General features: G+C 43.4%; 1 protein-coding gene across 6 annotated transcripts in view; it reads right to left on the reverse strand.

Annotated features, from left to right (window-relative positions):
* Nucleotides 1–11364, reverse strand: part of LOC100306775 (regulator of calcineurin 2) — a 115355-nt gene extending 103991 nt beyond the window's left edge. The window contains exons 1-3 of one of the 6 annotated variants that reach the window (XM_014144315.2): nt 11102–11234; nt 9735–9855; nt 7689–7906 (exon numbers count right to left, since the gene is read on the reverse strand). In XM_014144315.2, the coding sequence (XP_013999790.1) occupies nt 7689–7904 (216 nt within the window). In that variant the 5' untranslated portion in view covers nt 7905–7906; nt 9735–9855; nt 11102–11234. 6 annotated transcript variants of the gene reach the window in all.
* Nucleotides 11365–13471: the final 2107 nt, after the last annotated feature.

Here is a 13471-nt window from a genome sequence, read left to right on the forward strand (position 1 = left end):
ACGAGATGAATGGGACCCGTACAGGTATTTTATTTTTGCTGCCTCAGATAATGGCCCATATCAAACAATTGCCTGATATGTGTTCTCAGAGCATGGTGGGGTGCACTGTGCCCATTGGCAGCCTGCGATAAACCCAGAACAGGTTCATTAGAGATCTCAAATGAGTGATCACTCAAATCAAGCGGTAATATACTAGAATCCTTTTGACCAGGTTTACCTAGAATCGCCCTGGAATGTCAGATACCTATACTGTCATCTGAAGGGTAGAGCAGGGTGTTATGTAACTAATCACGACTGGAGGTTGGATGTTAATGGCTGTCTCTCTTCCCATTACCTGAGGCTAAAGCTTCATGACTTTGGTAAAGAGTGTGTGTTCCTGGGGGATGCGTGAGTGACTTCAGTATAATGTGAGTGAATAAGACTATGAGAGAGAGCACAATATGACTGTGCATTCAGCATGAGTGTTAGCTTTAGTGTGTGTGTGTGTGTGTGTGTGTGTGTGTGTGAGAGATGGTGCACAGCGGACCAACATCTATTAGTCCCCACCGTACCGATCAGTCTCTTTAGCTCAGCTCACCACGATGGTCACTCCTATTGTCGTACACACGCACACACCCCTTCCCTCTCTGAATCCCTTCAGCCCCAACACAAAGGTCACTTCTATTACCATTCAACCGTGTCTCCAGGCAAGAGTGAGCAGCACAGGCTCCCAGAGGAATAAATTACAGCATCAACAAGGAAGTAAAAAACAAAACAAACGGCACCAGGAAGATCTGCTGTTCACAGCAAACAGAGTACGATAAGTGGTTGTGAAAGTATTTCTACTGAACAAAAAATATAAATACAACAATTTAAACAAATTTACTGAGTTACAGTTCATATAAGGAAATCAGTCAAATTAAATAAATTCATTAGGCCCTAGCTGTGGGTCAGCCTCGGAGACCGTTTTTCCCCACAAAAAGGCTTTATTACAGACAGAAACACTCCTCAGTTTCATCAGCTGTCTGGGTGGCTGGTCTCAGACGATCCCACAGGTGAAGAAGCAGGATGTGGAGGTCCTGGGCTGGCGTGGTTACACATGGCCTGCGGTTGTGAGGCCGGTTGGACGTAATGCCAGATTCTCTAAAACGATGTTGGAGGCAGCTTATGGTTGAGGAATAAACATTCAATTATCTGGCAACAGCTCTGGGGGACATTCCTGCAGTCAGCATGCCAATTGCAAACTCCCTCAAAACTTGAGACATCTGTGGCATTGTGTTGTTTGACAAAACTGCACATTTCAGTATGGCCTTTTATTGTCCCCAGAACAAGGTGCATCTGTGTAATGATCATGCTGTTTAATCAGCTTCTTGATATGCCACACCTGCCAGGTGGATGGATTATCTTGGCTAAGGGGAAATGCTCACTAACAGGGATGTAAACAAATTGAGAGAAATAAGCCTTTTGTGTGTAGGGAAAATTTCTGGGATCTTTTATTTCAGCTTATGAAACATGGGACCAACACTTTACATGTTGCATTTATATTTTTGTCCAGTGTAATTAGACGCAATACTTTGTGAATTGTGAATAAATAAAATAACAAACAGTTTTCACTTAGAAAGCCTGAAGGTAAGGAAAATAAATTACCTTTCCTATCTAACTCTCTCTCTCTCTCTCTCTCTCTCATCCTGGCGAGATGCTATTACCATAACATATTATAGAGAGAGAAAGCAATGGAAAAGGCCCAGCAAACCCTTACAAGCTGGCATCTTTGAAAACCAATTACGCTATGTGTTCGCAAAGGTCTTCTAAAGGACATTCTGACTAGCTTTGTTGTCAGAGCAAAGGCTCCTCGTTTTCTTTAAGGAGATAGAGAGAGAGAAGTAGAGCGAGTCAGAGAGAGCGAGAATTAGAGAGAGAGCAAGAGAGAGCAGTGTGAGAGAGTCAATAAGAGTCTGATGCATTCTCCAACTCTGGTGGAGAGATATTTGGAGTATGGGATACATTTCCAGCCTTGGGTAGCAGCACAAACACATCTCACTGCTGCGTGCACCTAACTGATTGACTCACAGAACATACTGACAACTGCCATCAATATTCCACAGCCTATTATACACAGCAGCATAATGTAAAGGATGCTTGAATCATCTCTGTGCAGAGGAGTCCAGCATGAAGGAGAAAATTAAAACCACACAAGAAGATACATATGTTTCTATATCTATAGGTATACAGATGTAGGATCTTAATTTGAGCCCACAGCTGGACAATCTTGCAGCAACAGGAAATATGAATTATTTGGATTCTAATTAATGGCCATTTCTGTAGCGATTTAAACATTTTTCGTAAGGGATTTTAAAGTGGAAATTACAAACTTTAGAAGCCTTTTTAAACCTCAAATACATTACAAGTTTAAAATGTCCTGTGTTGGAAAGTTATCCTGCAACAGGGTGATCAAATTAAAATCCTACATCTGTAGGACCAGAGGGGACCATCAGCAGCTCTTTCCTTCTCCGCATCAGAGAAAATGATGTGTGGAAAGAACTCTGATTCTGCTGCCCAGACAAACACAGATTTCTCATCAATGTCCCAAATCTGCCCCCATTGGTAAACACAATGCAGTCTCCTTGCTCCGTCCAAACCCAGCCTTCTATAGTACCTGGTGTAGAAGAGAGAGCAATGAGACAGTGATGGCACCATCGTCCTCTAACAGGGACACTTAGAGTAAATATCAACAGTGGATTTAATCCAGCAGGCATCTGCAGCCTAGAGGATGAGAAAGCATTGTTCAAATCAAATCACATTTTATTTTTTGTTGGACATGAAGTGAGAAAGTTGAGGCCTGGTGCGGATGTTGAGAATTCAGCAGGGGCAGAGCGGGGACACAGACACAGAGAAACACAGTGAGAGACAGAGAAAGAGTGAGAGAGAAAGAGAGAGCGAGACAGGAGTGACATAAGCAGTGAATGGGAGGACCTAAACCCTTGGCATAAGGCAGGACAAACCATTTCCAGACCTCAGTCACTGTCAGAGATGAAACAGGGATTATAGATCTCATTCATTCACAATGCGCTTGAGTTCGCTAAAATGGTCTCAACAACTCCCCTAAAGAGTAGGAAACTTACCCAGTCACTGAAGATGGCCACACAGGAAGTATATTACAGTGTAGCCATCTTTACATATACAGTATATTGTAACCTTTGAGGTGCTAACTCAGATGGAACTTTGTGGTGTTTGGTCAAACCAGTCTTTAAAACTGCATATTGATAGTGTCTCCTGTACATGGATAGTTTCTATTGTAACCACAAGGCTTCAAAACAAAAAAGTTCAAGCTCTGTGTGTATCCTCGCTGGCTAACTCAATAAAGTGGAGACGGAGGAATGTTAATGCTTTTCTGCTGCAAACCATCAGCACTTTTTCTGTTCCCGCCACCCCATAAATGTTGTTCAGAGAGCAACCGTCTGATACAGCACTCTTAACACAGTGTCTTGTTACCCAGATACTGTTTCGGCTAATCTCCTTAAACTTTGGCCAACCTTGCAACAGACAGGATCATAGGGGGTCGACACACACAGAGTACTTAGTCTAAGTAAACTATCCATGCGGCGCAAAAGGCCATACTTGTAGCTGGGCACATAAAAGTGATATGCCCATATAAAGTAGAAACGACGGGTTACATAACCGCTCCCTCAAATTTAGATTCCTTACAATGTTGTCAGGAAACTTGGGATCTTCACAGAGGAACTGACCGGTCAGGGTGTCACACCCCAACCCAGTTTTTCCCCATTAATCAGCTATTTTCTTCCGCTACTTCCTTGTTTCGGACATCCCATTAATAGCCAACTTCGTTCTTCCATTAAGGAGGAAACTTTCCATTGGTGTTGCATTTCTGAGCCCTCTCCCTTTCAGCACCCTGGCTGTAATAGTGTATGGGGCAGAGGACACGCTAGGCTAGTGTCTAGCCTACACATTGCCTTTCAGAGACTGATCCAAGGTGTTCTCCCACCCCAGCTAAAGCTGCTATCAGACACTAACACCTACACAATTGGGTCGTTCCACCAATTAGGTTCCTTTTGAGTAGTGTAACTACTTTTTTATTTTACCATTGTCATAAAGAGCACATGTTCACGTTAATAAAAAAACACTTTCCCCATCTGAAGAAAATAAAAGAGTAAGTGCCAAATAAAGTAACAGGGTTGACCGTAACAGGGTTGATGAATTCATCTTACATCACCTTCCTGTTGTGTGCAACAGGGAGGAGCAATTGAATGCAAGCTTCACAACAACAACAAAAAATTTGTAACAAAATGATAGCCTGTCCATCTATGGGTAGACCTGTTCTGCTCGATCCGCTCAGTTTTCCACCAGTAAACTGACAGAAAGTGTAGAACCGGCTCACCTGATTTCACACTGTGATTTGACTATTACATGTTCAATGTTCTTTTAGAAATGTACATTTTAAAAAGTTATAGTTTCACCATATTAAAAGGAGAGTTCAGCTTACGTAACAGGGTTGACCTTAAAATGAGGAACAGCTTGTTGTTTTTGGACCTTAAAATGAATCACTAATAACATGAAATAAATAATAATGTTTAGAAATGACTTTGTCTAAGCAACAAAATAACGACTAGGGCTTTACCATGATGGTGAAAACATTCTGGGGTTAAGTGGGTTAAAATCTTCCTAGAAGTCACAGAGGGTACACTGAGGGACATCAAAATGCTGCATTTTGGCACTTTGTCTTTATTCATATAACAAATCTGGTTTATTATAATTTCCATGTGGTCTATAGCACTTTGTTTAATATAACAGGCTTTTAAAATGCAACATTTGTGCACAAATATTTACTTAAAATATCAAAAGGGATGCAATCAGGAACGTGTTGCAGCATTAAAAGGACAAAGAAAATAACCTCGTAAAAGAAAACGGAGAAGACGGAACACGACAGGGAGAGTTCAGGAGACTGACAACTGCAATGCCACGTCTGTCAGTCCCCATCGCCCTGGTTATGAATCATACTCAGACTCCTCCACTGTACCTTGACATTTCCAAGCTGACGATCAATACTATCGATTGTGAAAAGACCCTGAGCAGTGAAGGACTAGAGGAAAAAGTCTGTGGCACAAAGATGGAAGGGATTCCATCCTTCCAGCCATTTAGTATTAGTCTTGGAGGTGCTCTGGTTCAAACAGCCTTCAGCTGTACAAGTGGCTGTCTAACCCCTAGTCCTGGAAACAGTCTGGAGCCTCAACGGCGAGGACATTCAGAGATAAATCACGTAGTTAGAACTTGGAACTGTGAGGGCCAACAATGACACTCCACATTCCATTGCAGTCCACTGGGGCTTTAGGACTGACTGATTTTCCATCCCCACTCCCCAGACAGACTTAACTATTAATAGAAACAAGCTAATAACACTACGCAGCTATAAATAGTCATGATTCATTACGGAGGGCTTTCCATCAAGGTAATCTTATCACAGAAACTTAAATTGATTCTGGCCCGGGTCCACAAACAGAAACTGCGCGTCACTCGTCGTGCCAACAAGGGTCAAGCAATTTGACGGCGAGGCAAATCAGGAAGAAAAACAGACAGGGAAACATCCAGGTGCTGTTGGACTGATTTCATCCTGGTAGGTCAGTCAGCAGAAGCAGAGGTACTGAGTGGTGCCTCCCTGTCAGGCTGGTGTTAAGGTTCAGCATGGCTCATTATATAGAGGGAAATGGAATGGTGATGCTTATACTGGTTGTCATGGCAGCACATGTATGTTTTACGCATATTGACGTCCCTCAAGTCATGTGACCACACTCTCCGTAGCGGATGTGAGTAAGACCTTTAAACAAGGTAACATTCTCAAGGCTGCAGGCCCAGACGGATTCCCAGGACACGTACTGAGAGCATGCGCTGACCAGCTGGCAAGTGTCTTCACTGACATTTTCAACCTCTCCCTGACCCAGTTGGTAATACCTACAGGTTTCAAGCAGACCACCATGTGCCAAGGTAACCTGTGTAAATGACTATCGCCCCATAGCAAGCACATCTGAAGCCATGAAATGCTTTGAATGGCTCACATCAACACCATCATCCCAGACACCCTGGACCTACTGTAATTCCCATACCCCCGCCAACAGATCCACAGATGACACAATCTCTATTGCACTCCACACTGCCCTTTCCCACCTGGACAAAAGGAACACCTACGTGAGAATGCTGTTTATTAACTACAGCGCAGCATTCAACACCATAAACTAAGGACCCTGGGATTAAACACCTCCCTGTGCAACTGGATCCTGGACTTCCTGACTGGCCGCCCCCAGGTGGTAAGGGGGTAACAACACATCCGCCACGCTGACCCTCAACACAGGGGGCCCCTCATGGGTGCGTGCTTAGTTTGCCGACAACATGACAGTGGTAGGCCTGATCACCGATGAGACAGCCTACAGGGAGGAGGTCAGAGACCTGGCAGTGAGGTGCCAGTACAACAACCTCTCCCTCAACGTCAGAAAGACAAAGGAGTTTATCGTGGATTACAGGAAACGGAGGCCGAGCACGTCTCCATTCACATCGACCGGACTGTGGAGAAGCGGGTCGAGAACGGAAAGACCAGTCTCGTGCAGTTCCTCTGGTCTGTTCACATGACCTCAGCTCCAGACACAAAAGCACTGAGGGACCCACACACACCACAACAGGACCAAGAGTTCTGGATGAGAAAGCCTGAGGAAGTATGTCCATATTCAGCGGTAAAGCAGAGGGAGTGGACTGGACTCACTCTCTCCTAGTCTTCACTATTTTCATCTCACAAACAACAAGAAGTGTGTCAGTTCATGTACAAGGGGGAGCAGAGGTCAAGGTCTAGAGTCGGTGTTGACACTCAAGACGACCATTGTCCTCAGATGCTGAGATTCAGAGAACCCTTCCCTAATGAACAGCACATAGAAGTCATATGGCTCTGTGGACATCCCTTAGGACTCCTCAGCCACATATCAAAACCACTGCCTGCTAAAACGGTGCTCAGAAGAATGTATAGCAAGAGCTACAGAACAGTGGACGACCAGCCCCCGTCAGAATGGCTGCCCTTGATCTGACCTTTAGCTGGGAACTGGATGACATAACAGGCCTGACAGGCTGAGCTCGGGTAATGGTGGTTTATGAGGACAGTGTGGGGTACGAGGACAGCCCGGGAGGCATGATACCCATCAGCAGACCAGATTAATGGAGAAAATGGCTGCCAGGCATCCACAGAGTGGAGTGCAGTAGGTCAGAGAGATATTTGCTTGTTTGCCAAGGACAAATTACCCTCAATAAGACATTTATTTAATTTATTCAGAAGATAACCCCCACTGATATTTTTCATTTACATTGTAGTCATTTAGCTCTGCAATCGCCATGCGCTACCAACTGAGCCACACGGGACCGCGTGGTGAATCAATATGTTTTGAATTCATTATTTCGTTACGATGGGGACCAAAGGGCAACAACACACAAATACAGCACCAAGAACACAATCATACAGTAGATAACAAGATCTGTGGCGGAAGCATGGACCAGGAGGACAAACAAGGTCAATGTGACCTTTACAATTTCATCACCTTGAATCACACTTTTCCTCAGATGGGTTGCCAAATGAGAACAAACTAGGCCTGAGTGAAAATAGCAGCGGGGCATTGTGCAACTCTCTCCCCGTAGATAAGAAGAGAGTAGTTTGACCTTACCTTGCCATCCTGCTCCTCAAACACGGACTGGTCCACGTTGCAGGCAAATAGGGAGGTGGGTAGGTCGTTGAAGTCGGTGATCTGATGGAAGCTGTCACCCAGCGTGGAAACTCCCACAGTGCTTTGCAGCACCAGCAGCTCCTCTCCTCCCAGTAGGTAGACCCGCTGGTAGAACGTGGCTTTTCTCAGGTTGGAAAATAAATGATCCCCCTTCATGGCTAGAGACAGAGAGAGAAAGAGAGAGAGAGCGCGAGATGAGGGTGAGCTCAGTCTAAATGCTGTGATGAATCCTTGCAGAGAGTAATGGCGGCTTCAAGGGTGGAGGAAGTGGACAGTCAAACTGTCCTTCGTACCAGTTCAACGGGAAGGCTAGCTGATCACTGATGTTACTGAATAATGGAGCTCACACTCACTCAGTTAAATACACACAGCTAGTCCTGCACTGTTGGTTTGCATCTCTAGCTCAGGTCCTAGAATAACAAATGTGTTCTGAGCTTAACCTTCCAGGCTGTTTTACTATGACATCATCTGGGTTATGAACCCCTGTACCACCACCTCCCTCACCTAGATTTTCCCATATATCTAAAGTGCACCTGGCATGATTCAGATGAAATGGTGATCTGATTAATCAGACTGGTTATAGAGTCTTTTTACACTCTCTCTGCTCTCACAACAACTGATGCCTTCTAAAACACTCCACAGGAAACTCAAACAACAACACTGAGAGACAGACAGGCAGACAGAGAAAGAGAGTCAGAAAGAGAGAGAGAGTCAGAGCGAGAGCGAATAGAGAAAGAGTGTTTACCTCTCTAAACCCCAGCCAACAGATGTTAATCTCTGGCCCAGGTCAGTAATATTCTGGCAAAAGATTAGGTGATGGGTTTAGGATGGGTAATCCCACAGAGGTGTAATGGGGGAAGGAATGGGGATGGAAGGAGGAGAGATGGAGAGGAGTGGAGGAGAGGGATGTGGTAGAAAAGAGGAGAGGATGATTGGAGGGTGAGAGGGTAGAGTAGAGGATGGAGAGAGGTGGAGTAGGGGAGTCGAACAGAGATAAAAGTGGAGAGAGGAAGGGAGGGAGGTGGAGGTGAGAAGGAGATCGGGAGAAGTGGAGGAACAAGGGGCTTGTCACGCCTTCCCGTCATTAATACACCCTGACATGTCCAGTCCACCGGCAAGCCAGCACTGTCACCACATGGTTATTTTAGGATCAATAGCCCATCACCTGTCACACACACAAAGGACTATAGATAGAGGCTGTCTGGATAATTCCTGGCCTGTGTAAACGCTGCTATAAATAGCTGCAGAACTAATGAAATGCACAGATCGCTGGGGCACTTGATTAAATTGAAGTGTTCCAGACCGGTAGGACCTCATTTCATTTCAATATCAGAAGCGTGCCCTGTGATCTGAGACAAGGCTGTTAGTGAGCCCAAAACAAGAGCACGCACACTCATACAGATGCTCTTACACACACACACACACACACACACATGCTAGCTCTCGCTCGCACGCAAACACACGGATGCTCTCTCTCTCTCTGACACACACGGATGCGCTCTCTTTCGCTCACACCCACAGCCATTTGTCTCTGCGGTCTGTCTCCGCTGAAGGGATATGGGTCTGTGTTTGACAGTCAGAGTGGAACAGGCCTAGAGAATAGAATGAATCAGACACAATATTCCATTCATGCGTTCAGAACTGTGAGTCAGCCTTTGATGTGCTGTCAGTCTGTCTGTCACCTGTATGCTTCTTTACTTGTCATTGCAGATGAAATATGAGGGATTCAGATTAAATACATTAAGCACTGTAATTTTCAAATAATCAGAATGATAAACAAGGCTTAATGTCAATTATATCTCATTATCAATGCAATCAATGGACCACAATCAATTGAAATCGAATTACTGTTCTGCAAACTAACTAATGCTAACTAAGCAGCAAGGAACATTCGACAAACCACAAGGTAAATGATTAAAATCATTAGGCATTATTGATTGGCCCATTGTAGAATATTTCAATTGTCAATAGTTCCATTTCACTGACCTCATGGCTGGATGGTAAACACATGCTTATCTGAGCACAGACAGAGATATGGATGATAGGGGTGGTGGTGTAGTCAGCATCACATGGCTTGATAATGATAACCTTTTGCTCAGAACACCACCTGATGAATGAAGTCACTAACATACCATCATATCAATGTGCAAAAAAAAACAAAAACATGTAGGCTACAATAGTTAATATTATCTATAATAAGTGCCGTGCAATATTGATTACTGAATGTTATGACCGTATGCAACACAAACATTGAAAAGGCATGCTATATATTACAGTAATTACAAAATCCAACCAGTTACTGGCTGTCTATGCAACAGTTAGATCAGGAATGTCTAATCCACACCGCACAGGAAAGCAACAACATGAGGCAAACATACTCGTTCAGACTTTCAATGAGTCATATCTGCAGAGGTTTAGCCAATAGCAACCTGTTGATGTCAGAGGGAAAATGTCTGGAGGGCCCGCTCTTTTGCTGTCAGAATACCACAACTTTCTCATGGGAAAGAGAGAAACACCCGAACACTGCGCTTGACATGAGTAGCCTAACAGCACTTCACATTTTCTATGGCTTGAGCTCCTGTTCCTATTATAGAAGATTCGTTGAAAAGTATCGTGGAGCTCCTGCACCTTAATATAAACAGCCCCGCACCCAAAACGAGTACCGGCATCTATGTCGGTCCAAGTCAAGCATTGCCGAATCATACCTGACAGCCCACCTCAGGTCGGATACAAACTACTAATAGGCTACATGTACTTTTCATGTATGCTGTTGAACATTGAATAATAATAATAATAATAATAATTCAAGATTAATTGACAAGTAGTCTAATTTGAGGTTTTTAAACTTTACTTTCAATTGCCGCAGTATTCGCCAATAAATCCATTCTGCCTGCAATGTTACAAAAGACTCAATGGTGGCTGTCTATCATGTTTAAAGAAGGTGAGTGCATTGACAGCTGGTATTTCGGTCTCAGAACGGTCAATGTCACTAAAGCATCCTAGGTGTTAAATTGGGGGAATGGAGTAACATCATCTCTAATTTGCCAAGCAACATAAATTGAAGGTAAACTAAACAGATGTATATTTATGAAAAAAAATATATCATAGCATACGTTATCCTAAAAGCAGCCAATTGTGCAGGTCAGCACCGTTGCATCGCTAACAAAATCCCAAATGTAGGCTAACCTCTATTCAAAGTCGTTCTCTCGCAAGTTAGAGCACTTTCTCACCGCTGACTTTACCCTATCCACACACCATAGCTTCAATGCAACGCAAGCGACACTTTGCATCACTGTCAATTTTCCTACAGAAACGCGATCTGCGAAACCGGAGTCGCCATCGCTTCTCTCTACCTGTATGTGCAGTGTGTATCGGTCCGACTGGCGTGTCTTCAGCGTTGCCTCTACCTCCTAACTCTTCTTCGTGAATCAACCTTGCATTCCAGCTGCGAGCCGATATTATCCTGACGTTTTTGCAGACAGTTTGACTCACCAATGACTGGCCTGCTGCATCCAAATTATATTTGTGTTACCCAGTAATGAAATACAGCGATCACCACAGGGGGCATTCTTTGACCAATAGTCTCGGCTACTCCCGAGCGGAGGGTCTAAATACAAAAACTACAAATGAACGTCAGCGCTTTCTTTCGCGCGCACATGCAGGCTGGTGTGGTGTTTGCTGGCTTCATGTAGAATCAAATCAAACATGTCTGATGACATTTACTGCGGTCATAGGCTACGCAAAGAATGTGCAGTGGGTATTTGACAATCACATGCCAGAGCACGAAACGTATTTGTAATTGTAAGCTAATGATTGGTGTCATTCATAAGTGTATGTCTGGGATATTTTAGCCCTTTGAACTCTGAGCATGTTTGTTCGTTGAACACTGAAATTTGAAACAGCTGCCATGCATGTATTATAGGTAATGAGTCATCACCATTTTGAAATGCATAACCAGACTGTCACTAAGTTTGATGACAGGCTGTCAATAATCTATTTTAAAAATCCAATTATTAAACATGGTTGGTCACATTTCTGAAAATGTATTTCACCAGGAAAAGACCCTTGAGTTTAGAAATCTATTTTCCGAGAGACACACTCAAGTGTGTGTCCATTAGCCTAACTTTCTAATCTAATCAAACTCTATCTTCACTCTTCACTCAATGTTTTCAATAGGACCATTTCATTAGGCAGGCATCTTTCCTCTTGTAAACAAGTCTAAACCTATGACCTGGCAGATACATAACTATTACAATAGACCACTGTCCTCTAATGGCCATTACTGAGGATCCCAGGGGCCGATCGATGGAAGCCCTTCGTAGGCCTACTATAATTACATCAATAAACACACGCACATTTAAGAGTAGGCTGGGCCTGAAATGGTCTATAATACTAAAAAGAACAGGTCAACTTTAGCCTACATCAAATGGTGTAAAAAATATCAGTGTCTTTATTAAGACAACCCAGTTATAGGATTGTCTTAATATTATAGGCAAAGCAATATTGAACAAAGCAACCTTAGACTTTATTCATAAAGTGATGCATGATGCCATATGATGGTAAGTAGGGTACATGGCAATAACGCAGTGCATTTAGCCAATACCTAAGTTTCATACTCATGCCCTGTGCAGTTAATATTCTGTGTGGATCAGAGTAATGCAGATACTCTTATTTTATTACATCACAAAATACTGATCAATGTCTGTACCAGTGGAGACTCCTCAGAGGAGGAAGGGAGGACCATCCTCCTCGGTGAATTTTTTTTTTTTTTAAGTTAAACATTGAAAAAGTTATCCTTTTTAGATAAACTATACTAAATATATTCATGTCACCAAATAATTGATTTAAAACGCACTGTTCTGCAATGAAGGTCTACAGTAGCCTCAACAGCACTCTGTAGGGTAGCACCATGGTGTAGCTGGAGGACAGCTAGCTTCCGTCCTCCTCTGGGTACATTGACTTCAATACAAAACATAGGAGGCTCTTGGTTCTCACCCGCTTCCATAGACTTGCAGAGTAATTATGACAACTTCCGGAGGACATCCACCAACCTATCAGAGCTCTTGCAGCATGAACTGACATGTTATCCTCTCAAAGGATCAGAGAATGAATCTAGTAGTGAAAGCATAAGCTACAGTTAGCTAGCACTGCAGTGCCTTAATGTGGTGAGTAGTTGACTCAAAGAGAGAGAGACAGTTTTCAACAAATTAATTTCTTTAAAAAATGGTGAGAGGGAGAGTGTCTTTTTTTTGCTCATGAAAAAAAGAATCGTTCTCCCTCATCATAAACTGCACTGACCGCCACTGGTCTGTACAAATACATAATCAGGGATTGAACCGGGCAGGAAGGTACATGGGGTTAAAACCACTCTTGGACGTGTGAAAAGGATAAATAAAGGGAGGGGGAATTAATTAATCATCTTAAGGCCAATTCATTTGAAGACCGTTCCACCATCTCCTGCATTTTCAGAAATCGAATCAATATATAGGATGCTACGTAAGTGCTTTAAAATATCCTCACTTTTTTACTGAGCTCTTTTTTTAAATAACTTCCTGAAAGTAGCTCCATTAATAAAACTATCCCCTTGTCTTTTTTTCTTTTGTCAGGGGTTTGGGCAGGATTGTAGAGCACAGCACCCTCATGTGGCAGGCTGCTGGGTCCCTACCAAAGGGAGATTCCTCTGGGAGAGGAGACAAGTATAGGTATGAGGTATTGGTACGCTG

The sequence above is a fragment of the Salmo salar genome, chromosome ssa15 (assembly GCF_905237065.1).
Source record: "Salmo salar chromosome ssa15, Ssal_v3.1, whole genome shotgun sequence".
In the NCBI taxonomy this organism is placed as follows: domain Eukaryota; kingdom Metazoa; phylum Chordata; class Actinopteri; order Salmoniformes; family Salmonidae; genus Salmo; species Salmo salar.